We start from the raw sequence: 17,330 nt of genomic DNA on the forward strand, positions 1-17,330 counted from the left end.
CAATTTTAAATTAAAAAAAAAAAAACAGTGAAGGGACAAATGTAAGGTCATCCTTACCATTTGCATCAGACCTGGAAAATAATACAAGCTACAGTAACATGGAATGGATGCTTTCTCTGGACCAGGCCCTCTGCTGGGCCCTCATAGGTATCATCTCACTGAATCCTTACCACAGTCTCCTGAGGTGGGTGACAGCCACACTCTGCAGAGAAGAAAACCGAGGCGCAGAGAAGTTAAGTGACTTGTGCAGTGTCTCCAAGCTTGTGGGTGTTCTGTCTACAGGGCCACACCATAGGAGATGGCCCCATGGACTGCTGTGGTTCAGCAAGTGACAAGGACAGGAAACCTCGAGGAGTGGAACATGGAGTAAAGGACAGAGAGCGGGAAAGAAAAGTTGGGGGCAGGGATGAGCACAGATGGCTCTGAGGCCTGGGCGCTCCCTCAGAGGCCCCTGTCCTAATGGCCACAGGCCTACAAGCCAACAGGCCCTAATGGAGGTCCCCTGTGTCCCAACGGGCACCTCCAGCCTCAAAGACTCAGTTGCAAACAGCCACCTAAAGGAAGCAGGCCTTAAATTCCCAACACTTCTAATGTTTTACAAACTTCTAGACTCAGCCGGAGGCAGGGTAGAAGACCAGGAGGGTGCTGGGTACAGCAAGTGAGGAGGGAAATAAGAAGCCACAAGCAACCACAAATGCCACCCAGGTGATCCTGGGCCTTACCTCTGTGAGGAGGTAAATGAGGGGAGGGCACATCTGAAAACATCCATCTCCCTAGGAGTGGTGGGATGGGGATGGAGATCTGTTTGTGGGACTCAGTCATAAACAGCAGGGGGGAGAGAAGAATCAGGGGAAGGGAGGGATAAGGAGAGGAAGGCGTGGGAGAGGGACAAGTATAACAGCCTCCCAAGGAGGGGAGCCGGAGGTGGGGATTCCCCCAGATAGGGACTCAAGCTGGACCAGATGCAGAGAACAATGGGCCTCCAGGCTGGAAAGCAGGAAGGGAAGGGGGAGGGAAGCCACACGGTCAGGTTAGAGAGATCCCAGGGCTTCAGGAGCCAAGGCCATAGGCATGCTCGTGGGTCGTGTGAGCAGGGACAGCCCTGGGGCCAGTGCAAGGGCCAGAGCTACAAGGTGAGACTAGCTATTCCATTCTCAACACCCACCACTCACAAAACATCATCGCCTGTCCCTCTGAGCCAGGACCCAGCCCTTCATGCATCATTTCATTTGTCCTCACAATTTCCTGCTGTGAGGGCTACTCTGCTTATTCCTGTCCACACTCTAAGGATGAAGCGGTGGACGCCCAGAGAGGGTAAGTGACTTGTCCCAGCTGGTAAATTGCAGAGTCAGAATCTGAACCTAAGCGGTTTAGCTCCGATGGCCGATCATAGCTGCTTCCCGAGAGACAAAAATGGGTGATCAGGGAAGAGTCAGGACTTAGAGATAGATGAGTGTGGGGAGAAGACTGGAACGGGAGCGGAATCATGGGGATATGAAGGAAACAAAGAGAGCAGTGGAAAAGAGCATGACACGCCCAGGAGGGATACTGGGGTAGGCAGGGTCTCAGGCTCTCTGCCCACTTGCCTACACAGTGGCTCCCTTTCCCTTAGGGGCCGCCTTGCGTGGATAGCACCTTGTTGCCCTGTCCCAGAGCCCCAGCCCATCCTCCTCCACCGCAGGCCCCTCTGGCTTCACGGGAAGCCCTCTTTCTCTAATTGGCATTGAAACTTACAGCCCTCCCTTTTCCTGTAGGTGGGGTTTCCATAGGAAAAAGCTGCTTCTCCATTTCCCCAGTCCAGCAACTGTTTGGAAGTCGGATCCCCACATCCTGCTTTACCGGGTCAAGTCCCTCTTGGACCGGCTCTTGCCCATCATTTACTGAAGGGGACCCGCGGGTGCCCCTGTGCGGGGTGTCCCTTGGCAATTTCACTTCATCAGTGCTTGGACCTCTGAGATCTCTTCAGATGAAAATGGCCTTACCTGGGAATCCTGCTACTTCCATCATCATCTAATTATGGGACGAGGCTGTGACAGCAGGTCTGGGGGCAGGAGAACGGGGCTAATCGGGCCCCTCGGGAAAGCGTGGAGGACTTGCCTAGCCTTTGAAGGACTGTAGTGGTTTCTGAGTCTAGCCCATTCTGGCGGTAAGCATGATGCGACTTCTGCCACTTCTGCTGGGGCTTTTGGGGCCAGGTGGCTACTTTTTCCTTCCAGGGCATGGTCAGGAAGTGGCCACTCTCACTGTGAAATACCAAGTGGCAGAAGAGGTGCCGTCTGGGACAGTGATAGGGAAGCTGTCCCAGGAACTGGGCTGGGAGGAGGGGCGCGGGCAGACAAAGGCTGCCTTCCATGTCCTGCAGCTGTCTCAGGCACTCCCCATCCAGGTGGACCCTGAGGACGGCCTGCTTAGCACGGGGAGCCGGCTGGACCGAGAACAGCTCTGCCGGCAGCAGGATCCCTGCCTGGTTTCCTTTGACGTGCTTGCCACAGGGGACTTGGCTCTGATCCATGTGGAGATCCAGGTGCTGGACATCAATGACCACGAGCCACAGTTCCCCAAAGGTGAGCAGGAGCTGGAAATCTCGGAGAGTGCCTCTCTGCGCACCCGGATCCCCCTGGACAGAGCCCTGGACCCAGATACTGGCTCCAACACCTTGCACTCATACACACTGTCTCCCAGTGAGCACTTTGCCCTGGATGTCATCGTGGGGCCAGATGAAACTAAACATGCAGAACTTGTAGTGGTGAAGGAGCTAGACCGGGAAATCCACTCATTTTTTGATCTGGTGCTAACTGCCTATGACAGTGGGAGCCCCCCAAAGTCAGGCACCAGCTTGGTCAAGGTCAATGTCCTGGACTCCAATGACAATAGTCCTATGTTTGCGGAGAGCTCCCTGGCACTAGAAATCCAAGAAGATGCTGCTCCTGGTACTCTCCTCATAAACTTGACTGCCACAGACCCTGACCAAGGTCCCAATGGGGAGGTGGAATTCTTCCTCAGTAAACATGTGCCTCCAGAGGTTTTGGACACCTTCAGTATTGATGCAAAGACGGGCCAGGTGATTCTGCGTCAACGCCTAGACTATGAAAAGAATCCTGCCTATGAGGTGGACGTCCAGGCAAGGGACCTAGGTCCCAATCCCATCCCAGCCCACTGCAAAGTCCTCATCAAGGTCCTGGACGTCAATGACAATGCCCCAAGCATCCACATCACTTGGGCATCTGAGCCATCTCTGGTGTCAGAGGCTCTTCCAAAGGATAGTTTCATTGCTCTCGTCATGGCAGATGACTTGGACTCAGGAAATAATGGTCTGGTCCACTGTTGGCTGAGCCAAGAACTGGGCCATTTCAGGCTGAAAAGGACTAACGGCAACACATACATGCTGCTAACCAACACCACACTGGACAGAGAGCAGTGGCCTGAATATACCCTCACTCTGCTGGCTCAAGACCAAGGACTCCAGCCATTATCAGCCAAGAAACAGCTCAGCATTCAGATCAGTGATGCCAATGACAACGCACCTGTGTTTGAGAGGAGCAGGTATGAGGTCTCTACTCGGGAGAACAACCTACCTTCTCTTCACCTCATTACCGTCAAGGCTCATGATGCAGACTTGGGCCTAAATGGACAAATCTCATACCGTATCCAGGACTCCCCAGTTTCTCACTTGGTAGCTATTGACCCAGACACAGGAGATGTCACTGCCCAGAGGTCACTAGACTATGAACAGATGACCAGTTTTGAGTTCCGTGTGATCGCAGAGGACAAGGGCCAACCCCAGCTTGCATCCAGCGTCTCTGTGTGGGTCAGCCTCTTGGATGTCAATGATAATACCCCAGAGGTGATCCACCCTATACTCAGTGATGGAAAAGCCAGCCTCTCAGTGCTCGTCAATGCCTCCACAGGCCACCTTCTGGTGCCCATTGAAACTCCTAATGGCTTGGGACCAGCAGGGGCTGACACACTGCCACTGGCAACCCCCAGTTCCAGGCCATTCCTTTTGGTTGCCATTGTAGCAAGAGATGCAGACTCGGGGGCAAATGGAGAGCTCCTCTATAGCATTAGGCGTGGGAATGAAGCCCGTCTCTTTGCCCTCAGCCCCCACCTGGGCCAGCTGTTCATCAACATCACCAACGCCAGCAGCCTCATTGGGAGTGAGTGGGAGCTGGAGATAGTGGTGGAAGACCGTGGCAGCCCCTCCTTGCAGACCCAAGCCCTGCTGAGGGTCTTGTTTGTCACCAGCGTGGATCACCTGAGGGACTGGGCCCGGGAGCCTGGGACCCTGAGCACATCGGTGCTGACGGTGATTTGCCTGGTTGTGCTGTTGGCCATCTTTGGGTTGATCTTGGCTCTGATCATGTCCATCTGCAGGACAGAGAAGAAGGACAACAGGGCCTACAACTGTCGGGAGGCTGAATCTACCTACCGCCACCAGCCCAAGAGGCCCCAGAAACACATTCAGAAGGCAGATATCCACCTTGTGCCTGTGCTCCGGGGCCAGCCGGACGAGCCTGGCGAAGTCGGGCAGCCCCACAAGGAAGCAGGTCAGGAAGGGAGGATGGAAGCAGGCTGGGACCCCTGCCTGCAGGCCCCCTTTCACCTCACACCAACGCTGTACAGAACCCTGCGTAACCAAGGCAACCAGGGAGCACAGGCTGAGAGCCGAGAGGTGCTGCAAGACACTGTCAACCTCCTTTTCAACCATCCCAGGCAGAGGAATGCCTCCCGGGAGAACCTGAACCTTCCTGAGTCCCAGTCTGTGATGGGACAGCCACGCTCAAGGCCCCCAAAGGTTACGGGCAGCCCCACAGGGAGGCTGCCAGGAGACCCGGGCAGTGAGGAAGCCCCACTGAGTCCACCAGCCTCCTCTGCAACCCTGAGGCGGCAGCCGAATCTCCATGGCAAAGTGACCCCCGAGAAAGAGTCAGGTCCCCGTCAGATCCTGCGGAGTCTGGTCCGGCTTTCTGTGGCTGCTTTTGCAGAGCGGAACCCCGTCGAGGAGCTCACGATGGATTCCCCTCCTGTTCAGGTACCCGGGTGTGGGCAGCTCTCTCTGTGGTCACCCTGGGACCACCACATCAGACACCCCCATTACCCTTATGTTTGTCACACTCGTTCCTTAGGCTTTCCAGGGACTTTATGATACATTGGCGGCAGTGGGTGAGGGCACAGCTCTAGGGTTAACAAAATCTAGCTGTGTGATCCTGGGCAACTTATTGTCTCTGAGCCTTCGTTTCTCTGTCTATAAAACAGAGATGATGGTAAGAGCATCTGCCTTGCAGAGTGGTCCTGAGGATTTGATGAGTTAATCCCTATAAAGCAAGTATCGATGTGCCTGGCACAAGTAGACACACAGCAAAGGGCACATTTGAGAATACAAGCTTTGGGATAAGGCTGCCTGAGTTCAAATCCTGACTCCACCACTTCCTAGCTGTGAACCATAGGAATGTCACTCAGCTTCTCTGTTGAAGATATCTATGTTAATAGCACCCATCTCCTAAATTTGCTTGAAGATGAAATGAGTGCACTTAAGGCCTGGAATAATATCTGGCACGCAGTCAGCACTCAGCAAATGGTTACAATGACTTCCGCAAAGCTCTTCATCTCCTCCTGCCCTCTTCTCATCTGGGCAGCTTTCCTATGAAGCTGGCCAGCACAGGCATCATTGACTCTGGGCTCAGGGGCTGCATTTGACTTGCCTGAGACTAGAGTGTGATGGTGAAGCCTACGGCATGGGGTAAGGAAAAAAAATCTCAGAACTTGGAAATCTGACCTGGGTTCACATTTCAGTATAGGCACTCAGTAGCTGGTCAACCTTGGGCAAGTCTGTCCAATATCAGAGCCTCATTTTCTTCAAATGGCAGTTATGATGCCAAACTTACCCTGTGTCTGCTTCCCAGGGGTTGAGGATTAAATGGCATAACAAAGGACAAAATAGCTAGTGACCTGGGATTTACTAGACAAAAATGAGAAATCTTTTTCAGGGACAGTACTGATCTCATACCCACATCTGTTCCTCTGCACTTAAGATATTTTCCCCGTGCCAAGGACGCCTGTGTGGCTCAGTCGTTAAGTGTCTGCCTTTGGCTCAGGTCATGATCCCAGGATCCTGGGATCCAGCCACACATCAGGCTCCTTGCTCAGCAGAGAGCCTGTTTCTCCCTCCCCAACTCCCCCTGTTTGTGTTCCCTCTCTTGCTATGCCTTTCTCTGTCAAATAAATACATAAAATTTAAAACAATTTATTTAAAAAGAAAAAATTTTCCCTGTGCCAGGCTCCCCGCTCAAGACACATGTGTGTTTGGCCAGGCAATCGACTCTGGTTTCCTGTGGAGCAAGGACACAGCTTCCTTCCCACATATCCTCCCCAGGAAGCCACCTGGAGAGCCCCACGGCTCTCTTAGGAGTCTTACCCTGAGCCCTCTGTAGTTCCAGACGCTGCCCAGAGCCATTCATTCATTCATTCATTCATCCACTCATTCTTTAAATGCATACTGAGTGAGCTTTTTGAATCAAACACTGTGCTGGTTATTGTTGAACAGAGACAGCAGAGAACAGGCACTGGGGGTAAATCCACTGGGTTGATGGAAAGAAGGGTGCCCGGCTGAGATCAAAGTGAGGTTAAGAAGCAGCTTGCCTAATGCTCATGTCTTTCCAGCAGCACAGTGCCACAGTGAGTCAGATCTGGGTTTAAATTCTAGCCCTTCCACTAACTGAATGTGTAGCCCCTCTGAGCCTCATATTCCACATCTGCAAAATGGGTATGATGGTATCTTTTCCCTAGGGTTATTATAAGAATTAAATGAGGGGCACCTGGGTGGCTCAGTGGGTTAAAGCCTCTGCCTTTAGCTCAGGTCATGATCCCAGAGTCCTGGGATGGAGCCCCACATTGGGCTCTCTGCTCAGCAGGGAGCCCTCTTCCTCCTCTCTCTCTGCCTACTTGTGATCTCTGTCTGTCAAATAAATAAATAAATCTTAAAAAAAAAAAAGAATTAAATGAGATTATATACCACACTAGAGTTATTAAGTGCTTGTCTAAAGATCTATTAATAAATGAATCATATAGGTTCCTGGCTGGCTCTTGATCTTGGGGTCATGGGTTCGAGCCCCACAGTGAGCACAGAGATTACTTAAAAAAAAAGTTTTAAAAAATAAATAAATGAAAGATATACTTTCACTCTTTTGATCCTTATAACTGCAATCCACATGGACCTTGATATTATTCCCTTTTTACTGCTGAGGAAACTGAGGTTCAAAATGCTGAAGTAATTTCTCAAAAAAAAAAAATCCAGAGGGAATTGGGGCAGGGGCAGATTTAGGATTTGAATCCGAGTCTGACTGATTCCAGAGTCTACACTCTTAACTATGAAGAGACCCTGAATGACAGCACTATGCTTAGGCCGTGGCACTCAGGGAATGTCCCTGAACTACCAGTTAACGCTTGGAAGAGTGGTAGGTGTCTTAGGAGGGCTTTGGGGCCTGGGTCAGGAGATGTGATCTGCCTTGAGGCAGGCAACTGGGCCCCAGCCCTCTTCCAACTGTCCTCTGAGGTTGGCACTTTCTATCTGGAGCTGCCCAGAGAGGCTGAGCCAGCCTTCTCAGAAAAGACAGGGAAGATTCAGGGAACACTGGCTCTTGGCAGGTCCAAGAGCCAGCGGCAGTCTTTCTAAGAGAAACAGCATTTTTCTCTGAGCATTTTAAATTCTCATACCACTGCGTGAATTAATCCTGACTGCCCTGTGAAGAAGGCTGCATGGGTATTTTCAGCTCCAACTTAGAGACGAGGAAACTGCGGTCTGAGTATGTCTAAAAACCTGCCTGACATTAAACAAACTAGAAATGACCTTGAACTAGAACAGCCTACCAAGACTTGGTGTATTGCCTTCGCCTTCAGAAGGCCCTGCAGGGTCTGGCCCTGACGTCTTGGCCAGCCCCCATGCCATTCCACAGCCTCCCTGAACCTCCACCCTCTCCTTCAGACTTTCAGCCTGCAGTGCCTTCTGTTTTCATTCACACTCTTGTTGAATGAATGATGGAATGATAGCCTTTTGCTTTCTCCACAGCAGAGCCTTGCATCTGGCCCCACCAAAACTGGCTGAGTGTTTGAGTACCACTGAAGGGGGGGAAATAACTCCTTAAGATAATCCTTATCAAAGTAAGAATGAGTTTATGGTCAGGAAATGCCCTTTTCAGCCCCATCCCACAGATTCCAGCGGGAGCACGTTAGGGGTAGGCCCAGGGGGTCACTCTTCTCTCCCTCAGACACCCAGGTCCTGCGGTGTCATGACAAAGCAAGGATCCTGCCTGCACGGTTCCCTGCCTTCGTCACCATTCACCATCCCCCATCTGATCACACAAACATCTGAAGCTGGAGGAAAGACTATAAAAAGAAAGCGCCGGCATTGAGGGAAACATCCGGCAAGGAAGTGTGCTGGGTCGGAATTGTGTGGAGTCAACAGATTTTTCCTGTCTTGCAGCAAATCTCCCAGCTGCTGTCCTTGCTGCATCAGGGCCAATTCCAGCCCAAACCAAACCACCGGGGAAATAAGTACTTGGCCAAGCCCAGCGGCGGCAGGTAAGCAGCACATGGACCCACAGGCTTCTCCAGCCCCCCACCAGCTTGCCTTCACCCCTGGAGGCTCTGTGATCTGAGGAAGGGTGAGCACATCCCAGAGAGCAGGCCCCTGGGAGAGCAGCGGACAGCATCCTTCCCCCCATCCCAGGCAGCATGGTCCCGGAGCAACTGTATTTATAGTTTTTACAGGACCTAGAGTCTCTAAGGAAATGACTTCATTCCTGAGGCTCTATCTGTCCCCTGATTGCAGAGGTGCTAGGCTATGGGCTTTAAATGTGTAAGTTTCAGCATTCTTTGTCTTGACTCTTACACATAATATGAAGTTTCCCCAGCTAAGGACATGAGTGTGTGAGTGTGTTCTTTTGGGCAGTCCTGGAATTAAAGAGAGCTCAAGAGGACATCTAATCTAACTCCTTTTTGGTACAGATGTAGAAACTGGGGCTCTAAATAGTTTGATACAACCCAGCTATGCTCAACTTGGGGAAGCCAGGTAAATCCTTGGGGCCCCAGTTTCTTACCTGTAAAATGGAGATCATCACACATCCTTGCAGGATGGGGTAAGGATTTGATGAGCAAATGTATTTTAAGCCCATAGCCCAGTGACTGGTATACAACTGATGCTAAAAGTCCTTTCCTCCCAAAGTGACTTTGTTCATGGTCACATAGCCAGTGAGTGGCCAAGCTGAGACCAGCTCAGGGGACCTCACTGACTCCAGGTTCGGTGCTCTTGCCCTGACAACTCATAGCTTCTTTTTTGCAAATCTGGTGGGAGGTAATGTAGAGTAACAGTGAGTGCACACACTCCATAGCCACATCAGCCTGGATTTGAATTTTTGCGGAATCTTGGGCAAGGTGCATAATTTTCACAAGTCTTAGTTTTCTTATTCACAACATAGGAATGATAACAAGAGAACTCCTTTACAGGGGCGCCTGGGTGGCTCAGTGGGTTAAAGCCTCTACCTTGGGCTCAGGTCATGATCTCAGGTCCTGGGATCGAGCCCCACATCGGGTTTTCTGCTCAGCAGGGAGCCTGCATCCCTTCCTCTCTCTGCCTGCCTCTCTGCCTCCTTGTGATCTCTGTCTGTCAAATAAACAAATAAAATCTTTAAAAAAAGAGAGATATGAAAAGTTACAGATATGAGAAGTTTAAGGATAAGGTGCCTCTACCTTGTAAAGCATAAGGTCTGAGTCAGAGTGATTGCTTTATAAACATTTGTTGTTTACATCATCACTTGCAAACTTGCTGTCTCCCTACTGATCCCTTCATGACAGCAGAAACAGTCACAGAAAAAAAAGCAGAAAGGACCCCAGACCTTACCCTTTAAGGAGCCCTCCCACCTGCTGGAATGTGGGGCCAGACTTGGCCACCGATACTGAGGCAGTCCCAGGAACTGGCCTGTTCCAGGGGGCAGGCAACGTCTGTGGGAGGGAGGGGCCGGGATGGAGACCACAGGGGCCAGGGAGAGTCTCAGTGGCCTTCTGTGGCCTCACCCCAGCTGCATCCTCTTCTGCCCTGCTAGTCTGGTCTGGGATTGGACCTCAAATAGGGAACATTCAGTCATTTTGTCCACAAAGTATTTATGAAGCACTTACTATGTGTCAGGCCCTGTTCTGAGTTCTGGTGACCAGGGAATGAGACAGACAAAAATTTCTGCTCTCACTGGAGCTCATACTTGGATGGATGGAGGTGGTTGGATGGGCAGAAGGAGAGAAGACTGCATTATCTCAAGTTGAGTTACTACACTCCTACTCTGGGCCAGGCAATGTGAAGGAATGGGAGGGATGATGGTGAATAATGATATCAATGCATTCATTGTTTCTTCTATTTGCTCAGTGCTTACAAAGGGCTGGTTACCAGTTTCTTTACATACACTGTCTCATTTTGCCTGCCCCTTGAGGTGGGTGTTATTTATTACCTCCATTTCACGGATAAGGCAACAGAGGCCGAGTAGGCAGGATGCCTGGGACCAAGTAACCCAGGTCGATCTGACTCTGAAGGCCAGGCTGTGTATCCATCTCCTTATGTGGATGGATGAATGCTGTCATGAGTAGAAGAAGGCTCATGAGCAAAAATGAATGAATCTGTGTGTGAATTTCCTCCCTTGTGAACTGGCTGGCTTCCTTTACAGGAGCACAATCCCAGACCCAGATGGCACAGGTGCCAGGGCTGGTGGCCAGGCAGAACCAGACCAGGAGGAAGGGTGCTTGGATCCTGAAGAGGACCTTTCTGTGAAACAGCTGCTAGAAGAAGAGCTGTCAAGCCTGTTGGACCCACACACAGGTAGGGACTCCTCAGGATTGCCCTGAGCCTGCTTCTGTACTCACGGTCCCCCCAGCATGTCTAGGTGTCAGCCTTCTCCATAGGAGAACACAGACATTCTCTTTCTGGGCAGGAATATCAGCAAAATTTTACTTTCCCTAACGCTTCAGGCAGTCTTCATTTGTTTAAAGACCAGATTCTACTTTGGTTATCCATTTTAAAAATCCTAAGAATAGTAAATGAGTTCTTGGTGTGTGCCAGGTACTAGGAAGCATCTTGTACACATTAGCTCAGTTAAGCTTCCAAAGAGTCTTTGGAGGTAGAAGTTATGAGCTCCAATTTAGAGATAAGCAAACTGAGGCTAAGAGAAGTACCACAGCCTGCCCAGAGTCACTTAGCTCATCAGGGACTGATGGGGAACCAGTCTGGGTCTGCCTGCCATCAGGAGACCTCTCCCTACTTCCTAAACCACCCATTTGTGTTTCTTTGGTGGGTTTAAATATCCTTCCATCCTGAGAACTGAGTCAACTCTTTAATGTGTTAACATTTCTAATTGAAACAAAAATAATATTTTCTAGAGAAACAATTCATTTTGACAGTTAAGTCCATAGTATGGACTTTAATTCAAGAATATGCTAGCTGGGGCACCTGGGTGGCTCAGTCAGTTAAGCATCTGACTTTGGCTCAGGTCATGATCCCAGGATCCTGGGATCAAGGCTTTTCCCCCCTATCTCCCTGTCCCTCTGCCCCTCCCCCTTCCTCATGCTCTCTATGTCTCTCTGTTTCTCTCTCAAATAAATAAAATCTTTTTAAAAAGTAAAGCAAAATATTAAAATAAAATTTAAAAAATTAAAAAAGAATGTGCTAACTGGACACTGGTGAACCTCCTTTGGGTAACACACCACACCTCTGTCCATCCCTACACTGCGGTGTTCTGTTTCTTTAGTTTAATAATCCATTTCTCAACTGGACGTATCCTATGTGCTCCATCTGGCTGCAAACACATTGAAAGCATGGCAGGGGCTTCCTTTTCCTTGGTTAAAAAAACAGAGCTAACATTTATTGAGAGCTTTCTATGCGCTAGTCCCTGTTCTATGTTCCTCATGAGAAATCTGATGAGATAGGAATTATTCATTATCACCATTTCATAAAGGCAAAACCGAGGGGCAAGTTTGTTTAATAATTTTCCCAAGGTTGTGCAGAAAATGGTTACTAACATTGGCAATGCGGCTCTAAATTAAAAGTAAGTAAAATTAAATCTAATTAAAATGAAGTCAAATGAAAAATTCAGTTCCTCAGTCATACCAGTCACATTTCAAGCACTCAGTAGCCACATATGGTTAGCGGATATTGCTTTGGATAGCACACATATAGAAAGTTCTATAGGACAGCATTGTCTAGACTCTACAGCTGTGAGGTCCAATACAGTAGCCACTAGCCACATATGAAAATGGCAGTCACAATCAAGATGTGGTAGATGGGGGGCCCTGCCCAGCTCAGTGGGCAAAGCATGCAACCCCTGATCTCAGGGTTGTGAGTTCAAGCTGCACATTGGGCATAGAGATTACTTAAAAAAGAAAAATATATATTTAAAAAATTAATATAAATATGTATATTTATATTATAATATATAAATATAAAAATATATATTTAAAAAAACATACATCCGTCCTCAAGCCTCATGCTGGGCATAGCGTTTGTTTAATAAAAATAAAAAGCATTAAAAAAGTATAACTTACTGTTTTTTAAAAAAGATGTGATAAACATATAAAACACACTTTCAGACTTTGAAGACTTAAGAATGTAAAAAATCTCATCAATTTAAAAAATATTCATGACATGATAAAACGATATTAAGTTTAAAAATGTTTTACAAGTTGATCTTACCTTTTCTTTTTACTTTTTTAACCTGCCTCCTAGAAAATTGAAAATGACCTCTATGGCTCACATTACATCTGTCCCAGCCAGCTCTGGGCTGGAACCTGTGGGCTCAGCTGCCACATGGTCCTGCTTCTCTACGGCAAAGAGGGCATGGAGGATGCTGGGGGATGCTGAGGGCAGCAGGGATAGAAAAACCTGTGCTGCTCACAGGACAGGGCTGCCGGGGGCTTTTGGTGAGCTTACTGACCCCAGGGGTCATGGGTGCATCCATCTTATGATGTGATGGGGACATTTTAATGGTTGTATGAGCTCAGTGAATGCTCATAGCAACCTGACAAGATGAGTATTACTATTTCACCACTTTATGAGAGATGAAGGAGGCTCAGAGAGGTTAAGCAATTTTCCCAAGGTCACACTGGTTGTAAATGGCAGAGATGAGAAATCAAGCCCAGGCCTGCCCAGCACCCACCTGCCTCCAGGTGGACTCCCCATTGCTTTTCAGCCATCCTCACACACTCTAGCGATTTTCTAATTCCAAGCTTCATAAGCTCTCTGACCCTGGTACAAAGGCCTGATTCTGTAACCAAAAGAGTTTCAACCTTATTACCCCCAGGGCTCAGATAACTAAGGTTTACATTCTCCAAATGCCCAGGGTTAATATTTATGTTCACTGAGTCATTCAAGAAATACTCACTGAGTCCCAGGTGTGGCTGGACCAGGTGGGAAGAGGCCTACCCTGCCTCCCAGCCTTTAAGACTCTGCCCTGACAAGGCATGATGGAGACTCATTTATCAATATAAACCGCCATTAGCTGTATTTTGGAATAACATTCCCAAATTACAATAGTAACATTTGGTTAAGGTAGAAAAATGTAGGTAAATGAATCACTTCTGTCCAGGGGTAATTCCGGTTAACATTTGACATACCTCCTTTTAGTCTTTTATTATATGCACAGATTCTAAAGTAGCTCACCTTAAGCAAACATTAAACACATGCTAAAGTGGATGTTGGGCCTTTTTTTTTTTTTAAGGCCCAGTTTCTTAACCACAATACAGACTGTCTTTCTTTGGCTTGGCCTCTACCATCTGGTCTAGGGCTAGTTTTTTGAGATAGTGTTTTTGTTGAAGAGATGGGAAAAGGAAAAGTGTGATGGTGGTATTAAGGATCTAGGGGACAGTTTCTCACTGCTCCCCTTCCCTTTCCTGGGACAGTGCTTAGGCAGACAACCCCTTCTCAGCCTGCCTCTAAGCCTGTTTCCTGCTGCCTGAGAAGCAAAGGTGGGGAGTTTAGGGCATGGTGACTGGACAGAACTTCGCAGGCCTGGGGAACCCAGAGGCCACAGGTGCGCACTCTCAGCGCCCTGGGGGCAGTGGGGGGAAGCTACTCAGAGAGTGGTAGGATGGCAGGCATATGGGGCTTCGAAGTCATCAGATATGGGGTCAAATCTGGGTTTGGCTGCCTAGTGGATGGGTGATTCAACTTTGGAACTTCGTTTCCTCATCCATAAAAAGGAATAGCACTCTTCCCTTCAAAGGCTTATGCGGAGGTTAAATAAGAGGATTCCATAAATTGCTTGGTGGGAAAGAACTTAATAAATGGTCACTATTACTATGAATACAAACAGAGGGCAGCACCAAGCCAGGAACTCCAGCCTTGCCTAAGAAAAGGGGTGTCCCTTCCATCCGCAGCTACTCGCAGCCTGAGGGAGTGAAAAGCCTGGCTGAAGACACCTAACTTGAAATACAGCAGGATCGGAAATTCTTTAGAAAAGGGCCAATTTCTAATTCTAGGCCTCCTTTCTCCTCCTGCCTCCTCCCCACTCAGCTCCTGTGGGTACTTCAGTCGGCAGCCTTCCTGCCCAACAAGCTTCCCTGTCAGGGCCTCTTCCTTCCCGTCCCCCTCTGGGCTCCCCGTCTGTCCCCCGCCATTTCCCTTCCCTCCTTTGTCCGGAGCCCCAGCCCACAGCCCCGCCCTGGGCTGCCTGGCCCTGCCCCGGGCCAGCCCTCACTGGCTCCCCTCCTCCCCGCGTAGGTCTGGCCCTGGACCGCCTGAGCGCCCCCGACCCGGCCTGGATGGCGAGGCTCTCTTTGCCCCTCACCATGAACTACCGCGACAACGTGTTCTCACCGGACACTCCGGCCGTGGAGGAGCCGAGGACCTTCCAGACGTTCGGCAAGGCGCCGGGGCCGGAGCTGAGCCTGACCGGCACGCGGCTGGCCAGCACCTTCTTCTCCGAGATGAGCTCACTGTTGGAAATGCTGCTGGAGCAGCGCTCCGGCGTACCCGTGGAGGCCGCCTCCGAGGTGCTGCGGCGGCTGTCTGTCTGCGGGAGGACCCTCAGTCTGGACCTGGCCACCAGCGGGGCCTCGGGCACGGAAGGACAGGGGGTTCCGGGGGGAACAAAGGGGGCCGGGGGCAGGACTGGCAGCAGCAGCAGCAGCAGGGGCCTGTGGATCCAGGAACCAGGGGCCCTGGGGGAGGGCAGGGAGCCCAGGCCCTGAGGATGCTGGGACATGAGCTGCTTTCTAGAATCTTTGAACTCGAGGTCCAGAGGTGGCCCAAGAACTTTAGGGTGACTGATGGTGCCCCACAGAGGAGGCAGGGGCCCCACAACTAATGGATGGCTGATCAGAGCAGCCCCTTGTTAGGGGCTGACTCTGCCTGTGAATTTTTTGGAGGATGGAGACATTTGTGGCTGAAATGAGTGTTTGCAGGCAAAACACATGTAGAGCACAGAGGGCCAGTCCTCCCCGTGGGACAGATGCCAAGGAGTGTCCTAAGCAAAAAAAAGCTGGCCTCATCACATACTTGAGGGTGGGGGCTGGATCCTGGGGTGCCAGGTGAAGCTCTCTGACTTCCTAATAAAGGAAAAACGCTGGCTTATTTTCCTGTGTGCACCTGTCAAGAGGGGTAGGGAAGGGTAACAGAGCGAGGGTTCCTTGTTGCCTGTTCCCTGGCAAGAAGGTACACTGGACCTGGACAGGAGTAGGGCACATGGGTACACAGAGGTCAGTACACAGTGATGAACATGTGGACCCTTGACCCCACTTCTCTATTGCTACATTATCAAATAATCTGCTTCTCGGCTGCAAAATTAGGGCTAAGAAAAGCATGACTATTTATAGAATGTTTATGTGAAGCAGGTCCCAGGCTTTACACTAGGATTTAATTTAATTTTCCAGCAACCCTGAGAGGGAGGTGTTATCCCCATCTCACAGACAAGGACAGGAGGTTTGGAGAAATAGAGGGTCTTGCCCAAGATCAAGGGTAGAGGCAGAGGGGCACCTGAGTGGGTCAGTTGGTTAAGCATCTAACTCTTGATTTTGGCTCAGGTCAAGATTTCGGGGTCATGAGATCAAGCCCAGGTCGGGCTACTCCTACTCAGCAGGACGTCTGCTTCTTTCCCTCTCTCTCTGTCCCTCCCCCAGCACATGCATACTCTCTCACTCTCTGTCTCTAAAATAAATAAATACATCTTAAAAAAAGAGAGAGAGAGAGAGAGAATATAGAGGCAGAGCCAGATTTGGAACTAGGCTTGACCAACACCAAAACCTATGCCCTTAAACTTGATTCTAGACTGCCAACCAAGGAAAAGAAAGGAAAAGACCCCACAGGTGAGCTTTTGCCAGTAGTGAACTTGTCTGTGTTCCCCTCATGAAACACTTGAACATTTCTAAAGCTGCTCAGACCAGCACGGCTCTGCATTTCCAAGAGGAACTTGGATCTGATCTGACGCAGGCCTGGGCCTCTGCAGGCTCCTGTCCTTTCCCAGCGATTAGCCCCTCAGGTACAGTAGTCATCTTCATGGACCCAGCATTCGTGGGTAAACCTTCCTCTGTCGTAGCAGGTTTGGGCCCATGAATTCAGGCCCTAGAGGACAGTGTACGAATGGGGTCTATGAAATCGATACTGACAGCAGCAAAAACTTCCAGAGCAAGAGGAAGCAAAGAAATAGCCCATATTTTTCCAAGGCTCAGCCTTATAAATTTCCTGGAAATTTCCAAGTAGTCATTCGCTAGCCATTCAGGCCTCTCAGTAGCATAGGGCTGTCCTTGACACTGAAGACAAAAATTCCTCTCTGTGCTCTTCCTTCCATCCCTCTTGGAGGCCAATACTCATGTTCACTGTCCAAAGAAATGGGCCAATCATACTCCTCATCAAGGATAATGAAAGCCATGTAAACTTGGAATCCAATGTGGCACCATTATCCTGTTATTCTACGTTACATATGATAAAAATGAGGCTCCCCAAAGTTAAGAGCTTAAAGAGCAGAGTCTCTGGGGTTCTGATTACGTCACTTCAGGTGCCAGTGACTTCCTCCCAAGATCTGTGATTTTCAAGCTGTTGGGCTCCCCAAGCCAATGAGAGGGGCCAGGGGAGACTCAGCAGGCACTGAGACCAGCCTGACCAGCCAGGAGACTGACCCAAAGCCACACCTAATGCATACTTACTTGCTGAAGACAGGAATGGACAGATAAATGAATAAATCAGTGTTTCAGAGTCCCTTTGTATCTGTATTGGAGCTCTAGCTAAGATGTCATTATTAAGAAAAAAAGTTTCCGTTATGTGAAATCAAAGTCTAAAAACCACAGAACTGGAGTAGACAATGTTG

At 49.6% G+C, this 17,330-nt stretch overlaps 2 protein-coding genes across 3 annotated transcripts in view; one reads left to right on the forward strand and one right to left on the reverse strand.

Annotated features, from left to right (window-relative positions):
- The window catches only part of RNF14 (ring finger protein 14), a 41,998-nt gene extending 27,026 nt beyond the window's left edge, over positions 1 to 14,972 (reverse strand). The window contains exon 1 of one of the 2 annotated variants that reach the window (XM_045999707.1): positions 14,846 to 14,972. The gene's annotated coding sequence lies outside the window, so the exon portion shown is untranslated. The remainder of the gene's footprint in view (positions 1 to 14,845) is intronic. The other variant, XM_045999706.1, reaches the window with a different exon arrangement.
- PCDH12 (protocadherin 12) lies at positions 1,261 to 15,891 on the forward strand. Its single transcript, XM_045999703.1, has 5 exons — positions 1,261 to 1,314; positions 1,755 to 5,032; positions 8,480 to 8,577; positions 10,707 to 10,858; positions 14,750 to 15,891. The coding sequence occupies exons 2-5, from the start codon at positions 2,153 to 2,155 to the stop codon at positions 15,217 to 15,219; spliced, it is 3,600 nt and encodes a 1,199-aa protein (XP_045855659.1). The 5' UTR covers positions 1,261 to 1,314; positions 1,755 to 2,152; the 3' UTR covers positions 15,220 to 15,891.
- The last annotated feature ends 1,439 nt before the right edge of the window (positions 15,892 to 17,330 follow it).

Source organism: Meles meles, chromosome 3 (genome assembly GCF_922984935.1).
Source record: "Meles meles chromosome 3, mMelMel3.1 paternal haplotype, whole genome shotgun sequence".
In the NCBI taxonomy this organism is placed as follows: domain Eukaryota; kingdom Metazoa; phylum Chordata; class Mammalia; order Carnivora; family Mustelidae; genus Meles; species Meles meles.